At 40.4% G+C, this 15,255-nt stretch overlaps 1 protein-coding gene and 1 long non-coding RNA gene across 3 annotated transcripts in view; one reads left to right on the top strand and one right to left on the bottom strand.

Annotated features, from left to right (window-relative positions):
* Positions 1-1,770: 1,770 nt before the first annotated feature.
* RERG (RAS like estrogen regulated growth inhibitor) overlaps positions 1,771-15,255 on the bottom strand; it is a 105,798-nt gene continuing 92,313 nt past the window's right edge. For both annotated transcript variants that reach the window (XM_061363986.1, XM_061363987.1), the window contains exons 4-5: positions 6,371-6,444; positions 1,771-5,653 (exon numbers count right to left, since the gene is read on the bottom strand). In XM_061363986.1, the coding sequence (XP_061219970.1) occupies positions 5,246-5,653; positions 6,371-6,444 (482 nt within the window). In that variant the 3' untranslated portion in view covers positions 1,771-5,245. The remainder of the gene's footprint in view (positions 5,654-6,370; positions 6,445-15,255) is intronic.
* LOC133218004 (uncharacterized) lies at positions 6,373-6,986 on the top strand. Its single transcript, XR_009727029.1, has 2 exons — positions 6,373-6,506; positions 6,743-6,986. It is a non-coding gene; the product is annotated as an uncharacterized LOC133218004 (long non-coding RNA).

Below are 15,255 nucleotides of genomic sequence, written 5' to 3'. Positions count from 1 at the left end.
TGCCAGAGGAGGCATTCTTATACCACTGCTGCCATTAGGTTTTTTATAATCATGCCTTGGGTTATTTGGTTGGTCCAGGTTTGGAAGGAAAAGAGAGTAGGTTACAGCTGGTTTCCCTCTTCTGCAATGAAACTTCCACTGCTATAGCTTAATGTTCACGCTATGTATGATTGTCTACCATTGATATAATGTACCTTACTTTCTCTTCACATATTATCCCCGGAAAATAAGAATAGCTGGCAGACAGTGAATCACAGTATGATTTGGGTTGGAAGGGACCTTAAAGCTCATCTAGGTCCAACCCCCTGCCACGGGAAGGGACAACTTCCATTAGACCAGATTGCTCAAAGTCCCATCCAGTCTGGCCTTGAACACTGCCAGCGATGGGGCAGCCACAGCTACTCTGGGCAACCTGTTCCAGTGCCTCACCACCTTCATAGTAAAGAATTTCTTCCTAATGTCTAAACTAAATCTCCTGTCAGCCTAAAGCCATTCAACCTTGTTCTGTCACTACATGGTGTTGTAAGATGTCCCTCTCCAGCTTTCTTGTAGACTCCCTTTAAATACTGGAAGGCTGTCCCTAAGCCTTCTCTTCTACAGGCTGAACAACCACAAGTCTCTCAGCTTGTCTCCATAGGAGAGGTGCTCCAGCCCTCTAAGCATCTTTGTGGCCCTCTGGACTCACTCAAGCATGTCCACATCCCTCTCGTGTTAGGTGCCTCAGAGCCTGAATGCAGTACTGCAGGTGGGGTCTCAACAGAATGGAGTAGAGGGGAGAAAATCACCTCCCTTGACCTGCTGGCCACACTCCTTTTGATGCAGCCCAGAACACAGTTGGCTTTCTGGACTGTGAGTGCATGTTGCTGGGTCATTATTAGCTTCTTGTCAACCAACATCCCCAAGTCTTTCTCATCAAGGCTTCTCTCAATCCATTCTCCACCCAACCTGCAGCTGTGCCTGGGGTTGCCCCGAAACAGATGCAGGACCTTGCACTTGCCCTTGTAGAGCTTCACGAGGTTGGCATTGGCCCACCTCTCACGCATGTCAAGGTCCCTCTGGATGGCATCCCTTCCCTCCAGTGTGTCAATCGCATCACACAGCTTGGTGTCATCAGCAAACTTGCTGCTGGTGCAGTCAATCCCACTGTCCTGTGTTGCCGACAAAAATGTTGAACAGTGTCAGTCCCAACACTGACCCCTGATGAACACCACTTGTCACTGATCTCCACTTGAACATAGAGCTGTTGACTACAACTCTTTGAGTGCAATCACCCAGCCAATTCCTTATCCACTGAATGGCCCATCCCACAAACCCATGCCTCTACAGTTTAAAGACACTGATATTGTTGGGGATAGTGTCAAATGCCTTGCACAAGGCATGATGCCAGTTGTCCAGACTGCTGGCATAGATCTCTTAGACCACTTAGCCCAGGATTTTACCTGGCAGGGCAGAGTCTGGGTGGTGGGTTTCACTGAGATAATTTAATAACCCTGGTGCTGTAGCATTTTTTGATCAGTTAGTAAGGACATTTGGTTCTATGCTTCACTGTAGATGCCGCCTGAGCTCTCAGTTCCAGACTCACCAACCAAATATGATTAAATAAACTGATCCAAATGCTGAAATGCTTACTCAGGCAAAATTCACTGTTTTCCTTAGATAAAGACTAACAAAAACTGAATTGGGACTTCAGAAACTGGCCCCTTAAAAGCTGGAAGACAACTCTTCAGAGAAAACTAATGGAAGATCAATGCATAAGAGACAAGAGACCACTTCTTTTTTTTAATTATTTTTATTTTTTCTTATATATTATCTACAAGCACAAGCTTTCATATTTTTAATGTAAAAATGCATACAGATCATTATATATATAAAAATCAACTAGCCTCATAGCAAACTGCCAGATCCAACTATCCCCAGTTTTGGGGACAACTTGTCTGGATCCAGGTGCAAACCCAGTGGTTGATCTTCACTTCCATCTGTGGTTGCACCAAACCCCCAGATATGAAGATTCTCAAAGTTCTAGGGAAGTCTTGCTTCCTGATCCAGGTCTTGCAGCATGGGCATGACTAACTCTTCATCAATTGAAGATAAATATTTAGAAACTTCATAAATGACAATCAACTTGTTGTACGTAACAAGTATCCATTTCACCTTTCCTCCCCCGTTTTGTTTACCTTCACATCCTCTCCCCACTGAAATGATAGCGGACAGAGGAGAAGAATTTAATGTTAATGTCATATATGTACATTTAAATAGCAGCAGTAGAAACAGAATTTAAACTGTTGATGTCTGCTGCAGAAAGGCTACTGAATGTAGGTTCATGTTGCCTTTGGCCTTTTCAATGCTTGGGCACTTTTGGGTTCAATTTAGACATTATAGAAATATGATGCATTTCTAGTATAGCTAAAAATACGTTGCATCATTGTGAGCAATAGTAAATCAGATTGCTTTTAATGGTATGTAGTATGCATCAACAGATTATAATATACTATATTATAACAGGCTTGACAAGGAGCCCATTGCACCCAAGATTAAAAAAAAAATAAAAATCAATTAAATAAAGAAATTTGTGGATTTGTGGGAGGGAAGGTCACAAAATTGCAGTCTTCTTTTTGACCAAGTATTTATCATGTTTGGCAGTTTCCAAATTCAGTCTTTGTAAAGGAATGCTACTATTTTTATTAGAGGTTCTTTATGTAACAAGTCATGTTTGCACAGTGGAACATTTTCTTTCACCAGGATTTTATAATTTCTCCATACAAACATCATAAAAAAAAAATAACTTGCTGGGATTCTTTTGGAAAGTATTAGGGCCTTAACTTAGCTTCTCCTTCCTTTCAACCCTCATAATACGAATATGATGAATTTATTTTCTCTTGTCGTTCATACCTTGCCATTTTGTATTTTTAAATGCAGCTCAGCTCTGAAGCCCAAGAAAGATTTTCAGGTACAAGAACTGCTGAAGTTCTCTTAGAGAGGAATACACCAATTGCTTAGTACACCAACATAAAGACTTTCTTCTCAGCTATGTTGCCATGGGATTTCAGGTAAGGGCTTTGCCTACTTCAGATTCGTGCAACAGCACTGATTTGAAAGATAACAGAATGACTCGGTGCCTCAGCTTGCAAGCGCTCACTCTGGCTCCTAATGTTGTAAGATACACATTTGCAAGTTCAGACCTTCAGCTAATGACTATTCGTGCATGAACAGGCACTACCCTTTCTTTTGCGCTTGTATTGATTCTGCATTAATAATAGGACTAAAATTGGCAAAATCTCTCTCTCTATTCCCCCACCCCAAAAGTTAAAAGATATGACAAATAGATTGGGACCAGTTGTGTCAGAGTTCTTCCCAGAAGTACATGGCGAAGTTTCCACTGCAGTGCATCTAGCTGACGCATGCTAACATACCTGAATATGAGGACCAAAATATAGACATGGCTTCCAGGGGAGTGAAATGAGTTTTCACTGTCTACAATAGGGGAAACAGAGAAAATAAACAGCACAAATAAAATATATGTCTGAATGGGATGTACTTTGATGCTGGTTGGGTAAAAGAAAATGTTTTCAGGAATTACTTTGGTAAAGTATCTTTAAGATAATCCTTTTGAAAAAAAGTCCTGACTTGGGACTTTTCTCTGTAGACAGGAATGGAAGTGCTTGATTCTCCAGGCTGTTTCACCACTTATATGGCTACCTGTAACTGTACAAAGTGCTATCCAACCAGATATCCTCACTCTTCTACAGATGTGGTTGATAGCCTTTTGGTCTTACTTCCTCATAGAGGCAAAGAACCATTTAAAGTACAAAGCAGAGGAGAATAAAGCTGTAAGTAGTACCTAAAAGGGGGCTGTTCCTCAGAGGAGAATACTACTAATGATCCCATTTGTCATCCCAGCCTTTGGCTGTGGTTTTACATGATGACAGTCTGAGCTGCACACCATGATGCCTGAAGGGATGCAACACAGCTGGTGGGAGATCAGCACAATCTGAATGAAAATCTTCCATTCTTGGCTCTTGCATCTCTTAGAATACCGTTAACAACCAAGTAGACAGGAGGCAAAAGTTAACAGCTGGCTTAAATGAGATGCATGAGGGAGAAGGGAGAAGTAAAAACTGGACACCTTTTACCCCAGGCACTAAAATCTGATAAAATGCACTTTCACTTCAGTGTGCCAGATAAGTCACAAAAACCCCTGTGCTGCTTTAAACCATAGATTGCTTCAAGCAACATCTGAAAGTTTAAACAGCTGGGAATTATGGCCTTCTGATATGGTAGAGGTCATCTGATTTACATTTGGGCTTAGACTTTAAATTCTTGCCTTTCCAAGGATTCAATTCTGCAGTATAAAAGAGAGTAAACTGAAGTAAGACCAAAACAAAATTGTAAACAAAAGCTAAAATCTACCCATAACTAAATCAAGAGTAATATGGTCATTCTTTTAGTTTGATTTCCCAACACATACACTCCCCTTTCCCCAAGTACAGCACTGCACTTTGAGGGGGAAATGCTGAAATGTCACCGGGCTAGCTGATCATTTCTTTACGAATTCTGCAATTTCAGAGGATCTGGAAAAGCAGCTGAACTCCAGCTCTATTGAAATGTGTGTCTTGCTGGCTAAACGCTCCATGAAATGGGCCTTTCCTCTATTCTTTGCATATCCTGTGAAGAACATCAGCACTCATAGATTTGACAAAAATAACAAGAAGGAAAGACAGTTTGGAGTAAAAGCACACAATGCACCAATTTAGAGCTGGTGAAAGCTGTCAGATAAACTTTCTGGTACCACACAGCAGCCTTTACATGTATTCAGTCCTTGAGAACACCCGTTGTGACGGCTGTTGATCAAATGAGGGCTGAATCTTATTCTCCAATGGCTACTGAGCAGCTGGCTGGCTGGAAATGATTAGGCACTACAGACTTGCAGGGCATTGGAGCCAGACTTGTAGAAGCAGAAGACGCTCTGTCAGTGCCAATCCCCGCAATCATCTCGTCCTTTGGAGTTTTTTTGTTTGTTTTTCTTTTCCCACATTAGCCAGAAGCAGTGTGGCTAAATACATTTCAAACCAAGAAAAAAGTCTGACCCTGTGTTACTCAAAAAAGTGGTGCGGTTTGTCTTTTCTTTTTTTTTTATTTTTTTTAATTGCAAAGTTTTGACCATTTTAATTAAATGTGTTCTGCTTGCCTCATCCCTACTCCAAACTAGTATGCTCTACAATGCTTCTCTGGCTTAGTACAGCTGTTTTTAGCTGCTGATTTTGGTAAGCATCTTATTAATTGCCTGCTTGACATGGGTGGTGGAGCTCCGTCTCCGAGTCTTGCCCTGGACCATCTTTCGACGCCGTACCTCACGACAGAGCTCATAGAAGGCCTCCATAATGTTGCCCTCTCCTGTGCAAGCAGAGCACTCATAAAAAGCACATGCTAGTTCTGTGGCCAGCTTTTCACCTTCCTCTGTGCTGACCTGCCTGGAGTGATCCAAATCTGCTTTGTTCCCCACCAGGATCAGTGTGACATTTTTTGGCTTTTTAACTTCATCCAACAAGTTCTTAAGTGGCAGCACCTCCTCAAAGCTGCCTCTGTCCGTGATGTCGTAAACCAGCACGAAGCCTTCACCCCATCGCACATGTCCTTCTTTCTGAATAGCATCCTCCTGTTTTGAAAAGACAGATACCAGCCTTAGGAATTTGATTTATGAAGAACACACCAAGCCTGCAGACCGATGTTGGTCCTCCAAAGCCTACAAAGTCATGTACACCTGCTTTACTTTATACTTTATGCACATCATCTTTTTTATCATGTAGTACAGGAGAAGTACTCTACCAAGGTGTCATGGGCTGCCTGTCGATAGGCTGGAAGTAGGCAGTTGGAAGAGGGTCTCTGCTGAATGATACCCAACACACAAACTGTATAGGCCGGAGCAGTGTGAGCACCTGCCATGTTTTGAAATGAAGGGGAGACCTGGCTATGACAAAACTGCTCTTCACTTTGGTGGGAATCACTCACTGGTGCCGTCAAGCCTCATCACTTGACTGTAGAAATAGACTGTGACTTTGTGCATAATAATAACAACATGTTGTTGGGTTGACCCTGAATCACGGAATGAGAACAAAATTATTTTAATCCCAGAGTACACCCTGACTTGTTTGTTCTTCTAGTGTTTGAAAACAAAGCAGGGTCCCTTGCAGATGGGTCTGGATCCAGCATTCTGGGTGCAGCAGCAAGCCGATGGTGGTGGAGGGGGGGAGACTGCTCAGAAACAAATCTCTGACCCCAGAAGTGAAGCGCACCTGCCACCCACCACTGCACTCCCCTTCCCTGCTGTCTATCCAAGCCCAGGTATTGGATAATAGCACATGTACCCACGCACCTGACCAGCTGTATCTAGTATCTCCATGGAAACCACTTCATCGTCAATGGTAGCTTGGTGACGATATGTAGACTCTAAAATAAGAACGCATTTTGTGAAACATTTTAAAAGAAGGTTTTTGGGTTTGCTTTTTTTTGTTATCTTCTTTACAGCTACCCCAGCATAAGACCCAAAATGTGACACGCAGTTTCACTAAACTAAATATTAGAGACAGTAATTCTGGAGTAAGTCGTCCTTTCTATAACTGTGACTCTTTTACCCCCCTCCATATGGCAAAACTTTTTCCTTCCTACATTTTACACCTTCAGAAGGCTGTGCCTGTGGATGCTTCACTTTGTGCCCAACAAAAGGGAAGAATTTCCTGCAGCAAAGAGCTCTGGAAGACTGCAGCCCATTTTCCATGTTTGTTGATAGGGAAGGCTGCCACCTATGAAACACAACTACCACTACTCTCAAAGTATCCAGCTCAACAGCCTGTCAATGCATAGCTTGAAGTCTCAAGATCAAAACCAGTATGGTTGCAGAACAGGGAACCTAACCACTAAGTCAGGGCTTATACTGTGATAAAATTACAGAACAGTTAGCTATTTTAGGAATGTCTCTGAAGCATGCTGAATTCATCACATTCCCCTCTTCTAGCAAGGGCTCAAGCAGTGATTTCCCTCTCTGTGATTTATAAGGATAACCAGTGGGCATTAAGCATTCACACTATGCTACAGGAAAAAAAAAAGGAACATATTTACTGTGTCACATGTTCTGGAACCAGACAACTAATCAGAAAGCTAATGACAAAACGACTTGTTTTATCTTAATGAGCTGATAAATTTGATAGCATTTGACCTAAAACTTGGACAATTATTTGTGCTAACAGTAGATTTATTACTGTTGCTAGCTCACAGACGTCCTGTATCAAAAGGCAAATGTGTATGCTGTAAAATTGTGGCCAATGACTATGACTGCTTTGCATTGTCAGAGACACAATTCTTTTATTTGGTGCAAATCTCGTCAAAGGATATCTTTAAAGAAACACACTTCTTTAATTTGAACTTCTGAAAGGGCTCATGTTTGGTGAATGCTTTTTTCATTATGTACTTAAGAATGTCACTTCTTGATGATCATGAATGTTTCAATGCTGTCAGTGCTGCAAACAACTCTTCCCAAACCAAAAATATCCCTTCCCTCCTGTGCCACCTTAATTGCTGTGAGTAGCACAGCTGCCTCTAGTAGGGACAAATGGTCAATTTAGTTAGGCAGATGGCAAGCAATCTTGCTGTAGGGTTTCAAGCAGTGAAGACTAGTTTTTAAAGGCTGTAAATACCCCTTCTGTTTAGTGTTATAAAGCTGCTGAAGGAGATGGAGTCATGCCTTTGTGATCCTGAAGCTATACCTACATGGCAGAGTAAGATACATGTAAATCTCAGTGGTACGTCTTATCCCACCCTTCTGTTCACCCTCCTAGCTGCAGTAACTTCCTCAGGGGAATGCAGGAAGGGGAGGAACACTAGTTTGGTGTGGAAGTTGTAGTGATGCACCTTCAACAATTTATTTTAGCTCCCTCTGCAGCACCCCATGACCAAGGTGATTTAGGAGCTTATGGTTTGTTTCTTTTGGGGGAAGAGCTCTGTGAAAAGAGATGGCCCTCTGCCTGAGTAATGTGATATCAGCTCCTTATTTGTTTAGGCCTTGCAATGCTTAAATGCCTTCGGCCATGTGGCCCTGCTTGACAAGTAGCTGTTGAGAACTGGTCCACACAACTTGAGAAAGTGCCCATCCAACCATGTCTGCTGTGTATCTGTGAAATGTCCTTAGAGTGCAGTAGGCCATATGGCCCTTTCCATGAAATGGGAGACTAAATCTCAAGGAGTAGACTTGCGCTTGCTGCAGAAGAGCAGCATGATTCTTAAATGGTACTTGAATTCTCAATAAAAGGACTCTGGCACTTTATGGTGCAAGTTTAATACCCCTTGGCTGCTTACACTGGGATGGAATTTGATCCTGGAGGAGTAGCACTTATTTTGGTCAGGTTAGTGTAAATAAATCTTAGTAAATGTGTGTCTGTTCTTATGCTTTGGAATGTGTGGCAGCTGGGTGAATTTTAATGAGTGTAAACCAGCTGTATGTTTAAAGCATTTTAATGGTGTAATCACAGACATGGCTTCTCCTTCAAGAGAGCAGAAATGTGAAGAATCTGGTTGTCCTGTAAGTTATGAGCCCTGAAGTTGTGCACTGCCTTGCTTTGGGATTTATTAATACCATTTTATCATTTTCCCTGTGGCACTTTATTTTTGTTGTTGTTGTTGTTGTTGTTTTTTAGACATGCACCTAGAGAGAAACTAGATGACCTGAGATACCTGATGGATCCCTAATTGAAGCCATTGATAACATAGGTGTCTATCTCTCAGCTAAGCACCTAGTTTCCTATTAGAGTTTATAAAAGTGATAGATGCTGGGTATAGTTTGTCTGATCTCCCCCCTGGGATAAAATTGCACTTCAAAAGCACTTAGAAGTCTAAAATTGGACATCTGAATCCAGGCTGTAAATGTCTTAAGCTTTTATCATCATGTCAAGTAGAAAAAGCAAAGTGTAGCACTTTACCAGTGGCTCCCAAGATGACTGTAAGCATATTTCTGAGCTTCAGACTGTCATTTGCATCAGGTGATACCTATACATTACATTTATATGTATATAGCTAAAACCCCATAGTTAGAAAGGCAACCACAGAGTAGTATTTTGTTCTTCAAACTCAGTGTCAAAACTTCTAGCCTCAAAGCAGAGTTAGGGAGGTGCTGCTGCTGACTTGAGCATGGTGTACGAGGTGTGCTGCAAGTGCTATGGAAACAGTCACATTTGGTGGTTTTCTCTGCTTCAATCTAAGTAAATCTGACCCATTCTTGTTAGTTTCAGTGTATGCTATGCTTCTAGTCATATTCCAAATAACAAGATCAAAGGTGCTGGTAAGTGTGGCTTTGAAAGTTGATGCCAGATTTCAGGGTCCCACTTAGTTACAAAGCTGAAATCCCCTAGCATTCTTGCTGTGCGAGGCACTCTTGGTTCTCACAGTCCTTTTGTTTGAAACATCGAAGTTTCTTCCAGGAAGCTTTAGAGCTGGTTTGGTTTTAAGCCTGTAATATATTGCCACAATCATTCATTACTAGGAACTGGATAAAATTTTCAAATTACCACAGCTGTTGAATAATATGGAAACAATGACTTTCATTTATTTAATTATTTATTGGGGGAATTAAATTAAAAACCCCTTGGGCTCTGTGTTGATAATCATGTGACGAATATTCCTATTCTAAGCAATACGATCTTAAAAAAAAAAAAAGGTAAAAAATTCCTAAACTTACATAAAGAAAACTTTGAAGCCCATAATTTGCAATCTGCCCGTGGATATGATATTCAGTCACAGCTTGACCACATCACATCATTGTGCTATGCTTATTATGACACATTTAATAAAGTTTTTGCCTATAAGACTTAGCTGGTTATTTATCAAACCTATTTGTGGAGGACTATTCTGATCTCTTGAATGTAACTGTTCCAGAAGATTATATTTTCTAGAAAAAACCCTAGTATCTGAAAAGTGACTAGTTCTTGGTTTGTATTTGCAGTGATACAGAAAGCTGTACTGATGTAAAAAGCTGTTTTCAGTACTTGTTTGTTTTGAACAGGCAGTATGTATCGGGGATAGCGGGGGTATGTCACAGCTCTGTGAGGAAAAGGTTTGCATTGGAAAGGTTTATTGCTTTTAGGAAAACACTTGCAGGAGTAGGTAAATCAGCCATGATGGAACTATGACACACACCATTTTACAAGTAAATTGAAGTATCAGCCTGGCCTCTCTTGTTTTCCTTTAAGTAGAGGGACACTAACTCTGTTTCCATTCAAAATTTGAGTTCATTTTTGTCAAGAAAGGGTAATAAAACAAGGAAATAGAAAAATGCTCTAAGGAACTTTGGTCTCATGGTGGCTTTCAGCCAGCTGGATCTGAGAACTGCAAGAGATCTAGAGAAAGAGCTTTTGTGTAATAATTATATCTGAATTTCTAGGCCAAAAGGATTCAGCTAATAGGCATGAACTTCTAAGTCATGGTTAAAGTCTTGTTGGATGGCAGTGGATCAGTATGTTTAAAAGACTAAAATTTATCATAATTATTTCTGGTTAAAGGTTCCTGTTGTTTGTTTGGTTTTGTTTGGTTTTTTTTAATAAACTTTGTGCTCATTTGGACTCCCGCAGTCCTTGACATCCACCAGGATGGCACCCATCTATCACATTTGAGAACAGCACATTTGACAGCCCACTGGGAAAATATTTACCTCCATTACTAACTCTGGTGCTGTTTGATATGTTCTCCTGAGACTTCCTTGAGCTTGCCTTTGAGGAATCTATCACCCTGCTGCATTTCCTTGCTGCTTCAGGAACTTTTCATGTTTTAGAAAGCCCCTGCAAGTTGAATGTATGGTCCTGACTCAAAGTCTCTCCTGCCTTCTTCTTTCCCCCATCCCAGCTCTTCTCAAAATTCAGCTAAATGTATTTTTCTTGCTTCCATCTGCTTGTTACTTACTCCATCCATTATATCTTACAGGAGGGTTTTTATTTTGCAACCATCAGTGGTTTTTACAGTAAGCACAGTACTGCCTTTGTGTATTTAGAATGCATTTCTAATGCTAATACAGTGTATCCCCACGTGTTTATTAACTGATACTACAGACCCAAATGTAGGCTTAGTTGTGTTATTTATTAGTAATATCATCAAATGATATGCCATGTATTGTTACTGCCATCATTATTAGCATGGGTAAAAGTTACCAAAAGAAAATTCTGATAGCTCTGATAACTGGACTTGGACTCTTCAGTGTTGTGTTTCTGCATGCGAAGCCCCAAGAGTCAGGACATACCGAAGAAAAAGTTCCAGGAGATTGTACAGTACCTGTAATGTGCTTTATACGTATGACTGTCATACTGCGCAAGCATTCATGTCAAGCTACAAATTTAAACCAAAATGTATATGGAAGAGAAGGCATTTGTTTGCAGTGGTATCTAATTCAACTCTTAAGGACTTCAAGTGCAGCCTGCTCTTGTGAATGCTGTTTCTGGAACAGGTAATGTGCAAAGAACTATAAAGTTTTCATCTTGGTGTGAAAGTGTCTGTTGTATCCCCAGAACTTTCTTTTTAGGTAGAAAGCATGGGAGATATAAAACTAGCTTACAGAAAAGCATTTTTTTCTTGATGTGTTGAGATTTTCAATAAATAACATTTTTGCCCTCTAATAGAAATCCTAGAATACTTGTGATGTTACATTTCCTTTCCTATAGGTTCTGTCCTTATCCAGCTTTTACTGAGATAGGTAGAGAAAATGCACATATACCTGGGAACCAGATTCATTAAGGCATCCTAAAACAAATCCAACAAAGCCAGAGCAGTGCTAACTAGTAGGGAGTAAGCTTCAAGGCTTTAACTGGTTTTGGTGTGTGGGTTTGTTTCATTTATTTTTAATTCATTTTCTGATTTAACTTTCTCAACAGCATTAAGCAGAGGCATTAGTTCCTGGTAGGAATTATGTCTGTGACAAGTTTGTCTAAATAAGCCATGTTTTGCTGCACCTCTTTGCTTGATTGTGGCAAGAAGCCTTTGCTAGTGAAGCTCTGAGTTTCAGCTTATTTCTGCCAATAAAAACAAAACTAACCAGTAAGACTTTTCTCGCACCTAAAAGAAGCAAAACAAAAGCCTGCTCTCCTGGAGGTGCAAAAGCAGCACTGGAAACTTCTGCTCATCTGGAGAATATTTCAAAATATGATGAGCAAGAAAAATAGGGGCAAAATATTTTGCAGCTGTAGCTACAGCAAGAACAGCCACTACTATTCCTGATGTTTGCTGTCAAGCTACTGTAAAAAGGCAGTATTTTCATTACTGGCATCAGGAATATCTTCATCTTGAGACTTGTATGAAAGAAAACAAACCACACTTTCAGATAACTGTTTCCCATGTTATTTTAAGCATCTTCCTCTGCTGCTCTCAATTATAAAGTCATCACTTCAAGACTTTGTTGAGCATTTTAGAAGCCAGTGTTGGGGTTTATGGTACTGTAGGCTATGCCACTCCATTTCCTTACAAACACCTCGGAAATCAGGAATACTTTCATGGCTCGTTGCTCTAATACAGTCAATATAAATTCCTACTGCTGAGGAGTATAATAAAAACTTTATAATGTATTAAATATACATTTGGGTAAGTAATGTGTTTATTGTTTTGAAGTAGGGGAAAAACGGAAGCCCAGGAAGATACATACCTGGGAAGGCACAATCTGGACTACTGAGGACTGAATCCCTTAAGCACTGAGACAGGAGGAGTGAGTAATTTTGTTAATAAAAATTGAGGATACTAATGGCTAGAGTCTGGCCTGAAAATAAGGCTGTTTTCCAGCAGTTTATGAAGTGTGTACACATTTGTCATAGTACTCTCCAAAACACAGGTTGGCAGCCATTCCTCCTAGTCCCAAATGGTTGGTTACCATTACATCTCACTTTGGCTGAAAGCCCATACTGGATCGCATATATTATTCCTAGCTTGTGTTTGGATAAGCTGTAGTTGTCAGCATGGGTGTTCAGATGAAATATGCAGAAGGTGAAGTTCTGTGAGATGATGACAGAACTCTCTCCTATTTTGCTCACTATGGAAAATGGTTATTTTTAATCATGAACATGTGGATGATCTGGTCTGTAGTTCTGGGTAGGCTTCGGTATCCTGTTCTGCAGCAGGAGGAAAAGAGGGCTGGGAGAGAAGGCTTCCCCCTGGGGCTGCTGGCCTGTCAACCTTTATACCCTAAGGCTGAAGGGACCATAAGTTAATGATTTATTAATGCTTATTTTAGTATGGCTTTCTTTGTTAAAAGTTCTGTTTGGTGTCTGGGCAATTTCTGTCTCAGCTGTGCTGCTGGGTGTTAGTATTTTTATGGTAGAGGCAGGCAGTAAACCTGCGGGAGTGTTAAGACAAACTTGCTGAGTGAGCCACAAGTCAAGAAAACTAGCAATCTACAGATGTGTTTCTTCAACTTGTGATCTGCAGCAGGGAAAGCAATCCTGGGGACAAAGAGTTTGTATTCAGCTGGTATTCCAGCTGTCCAGACAATATGTTAGCTGAATAAACCAGAGTAAAGACAGTCTTTGAGAACTATATTTGGACCTGAGGACCTGAGCTCTTTTTTGTGGCTGCACTGGCACAAAATTAGCCCAGAAAGATAGTTCTTGGATTTTCCCTTGTTAGGGTAAATTAGTGAGGTGTTTGCTCGCACTGCTGTTTCTGGTTACCAGTCAGTTTGATGGAAGCTAGTTTAGATATACTCCCACTCTGCTGTTTATGTTGTTTGTATAGATCTGTATTTATCAGGTGCAGAAAAGTCATTCAATGCTAGCAATATTTGCTAGTGTTGTGATGTTAATGACATCATGCATGGTATGTTTAAACTTTTCATGTAGTCATTTAATTATGCCATTTTGCTAACAGAATCCCCAGTTACAGATGTGATTATATAGGCAAAACTAACCTTCTAATGTAATAATAATCTTCCTTGCAACAAGTTTTCCAATAGGAAAAGTCTTCTTGCCAATGTAATCAATGTCTTCATGAAGTAATTTCTGCTGCCCTTGCCACAGCAGTGAAATTTGTAAGTCTTGAGCTGGTTTATAGGGGATGAAGTTCTCTGTCATGAGATCATTCGGGGCACTAACAGAGGTATCTGTCTCCCTCTCTCAGGCGCTTGTTTACTTTGTGTGCCTTTCTGCAGCCCTTTGGCTGTTTCATGTTATGCTGGAGAAGAACAGTGCTGTCACAGGTCTTTCATAATCAGGCTAGTGAGACAGCAATTTGTACTGTCTTACCTCCTATCTTTGCTGTACTGATATCCACATTTTTTACTCATGTTTGGTGGTGTCTTAGTTTGTACACTGCATTAGACAGGATTTTATATAAACATCAAATCTCAGTAAAAAAAGAGTGAACAAAACCTGAGTGACTTAAAGAAATGGTGACATACTTGGAAGAAATCCTCTTCTAAAATGTCACGATTAATCTGGTAGCTCTAGCTAAACTACAGTTTTTAAGACTCGTGTTTCTGTATGATTACCTCTGCTCCTTCAAAGTAATGAATAGTCTTTTCTCTATCCTATTCAAATTAAATGAACTCCTACACTTTCTGTTTTTCTTTGCCTTTGTAGACAGACCAGTCTGTCATGCACTGCTCTGCTGATTATCTACTCAGAGCCAGTTTTCCTTTCAGAGGATTAGCAAAGTCACATGAAATATGTGAACAGCTAGAGAAAGACATCTAGGCATAGCACAAGAAAGCCAAGTGACTTTTAGAAAGGTCAACAAAAATATTATCTCCTCGGTTGATGTTATTTTATATGTAGACTTCTATTTAAAATTCAGTCTTTGGAGAAATGCTTGGTGATTTTGTGCACCTTTGATATGTGAGTCTTAACTGTATGTGTACCAGTTACTTAAAGGATTTACAACTCTTCTATGAGATGAAAGGTTTTATAGGTGACAAGCAGAGAGGCAACAAATCAGTCACAGAATCAAGACAAGAACTGAGTAACCTGGTTCCTGCACTTCCTTGGTGGCTTATTTGCTTGGTTTTTTGTGACAAAATTAGATATTCTAAGTCCCTGCACCTCAAAGCACCCAATTCTTCTAACTGCACGTAAAAATTGTAATTCAGAACAAATGACACAATCTAGTTCATAACCCCAAAACCAACCTTGGATATCTCAGCTCTGTTTCTAGGGAAATGACTTGTTCTGATTATGATAGAACAATGAATGCGTTCTCAGAGAAATGCTAAAGAGCTTATTTCAAAAAGCACACAGTTGGCCATAGCTA

The sequence above is a fragment of the Neopsephotus bourkii genome, unplaced genomic scaffold (assembly GCF_033783945.1).
Source record: "Neopsephotus bourkii isolate Nb327-2 ecotype Australia unplaced genomic scaffold, CSIRO-AGI_Nbou_v1 NB_1183, whole genome shotgun sequence".
In the NCBI taxonomy this organism is placed as follows: Eukaryota; Metazoa; Chordata; class Aves; order Psittaciformes; family Psittacidae; genus Neopsephotus; species Neopsephotus bourkii.
The sequence above is the reverse complement of the archived record's forward strand: the minus strand, read 5'-3'. Positions and strand labels throughout refer to the sequence as shown.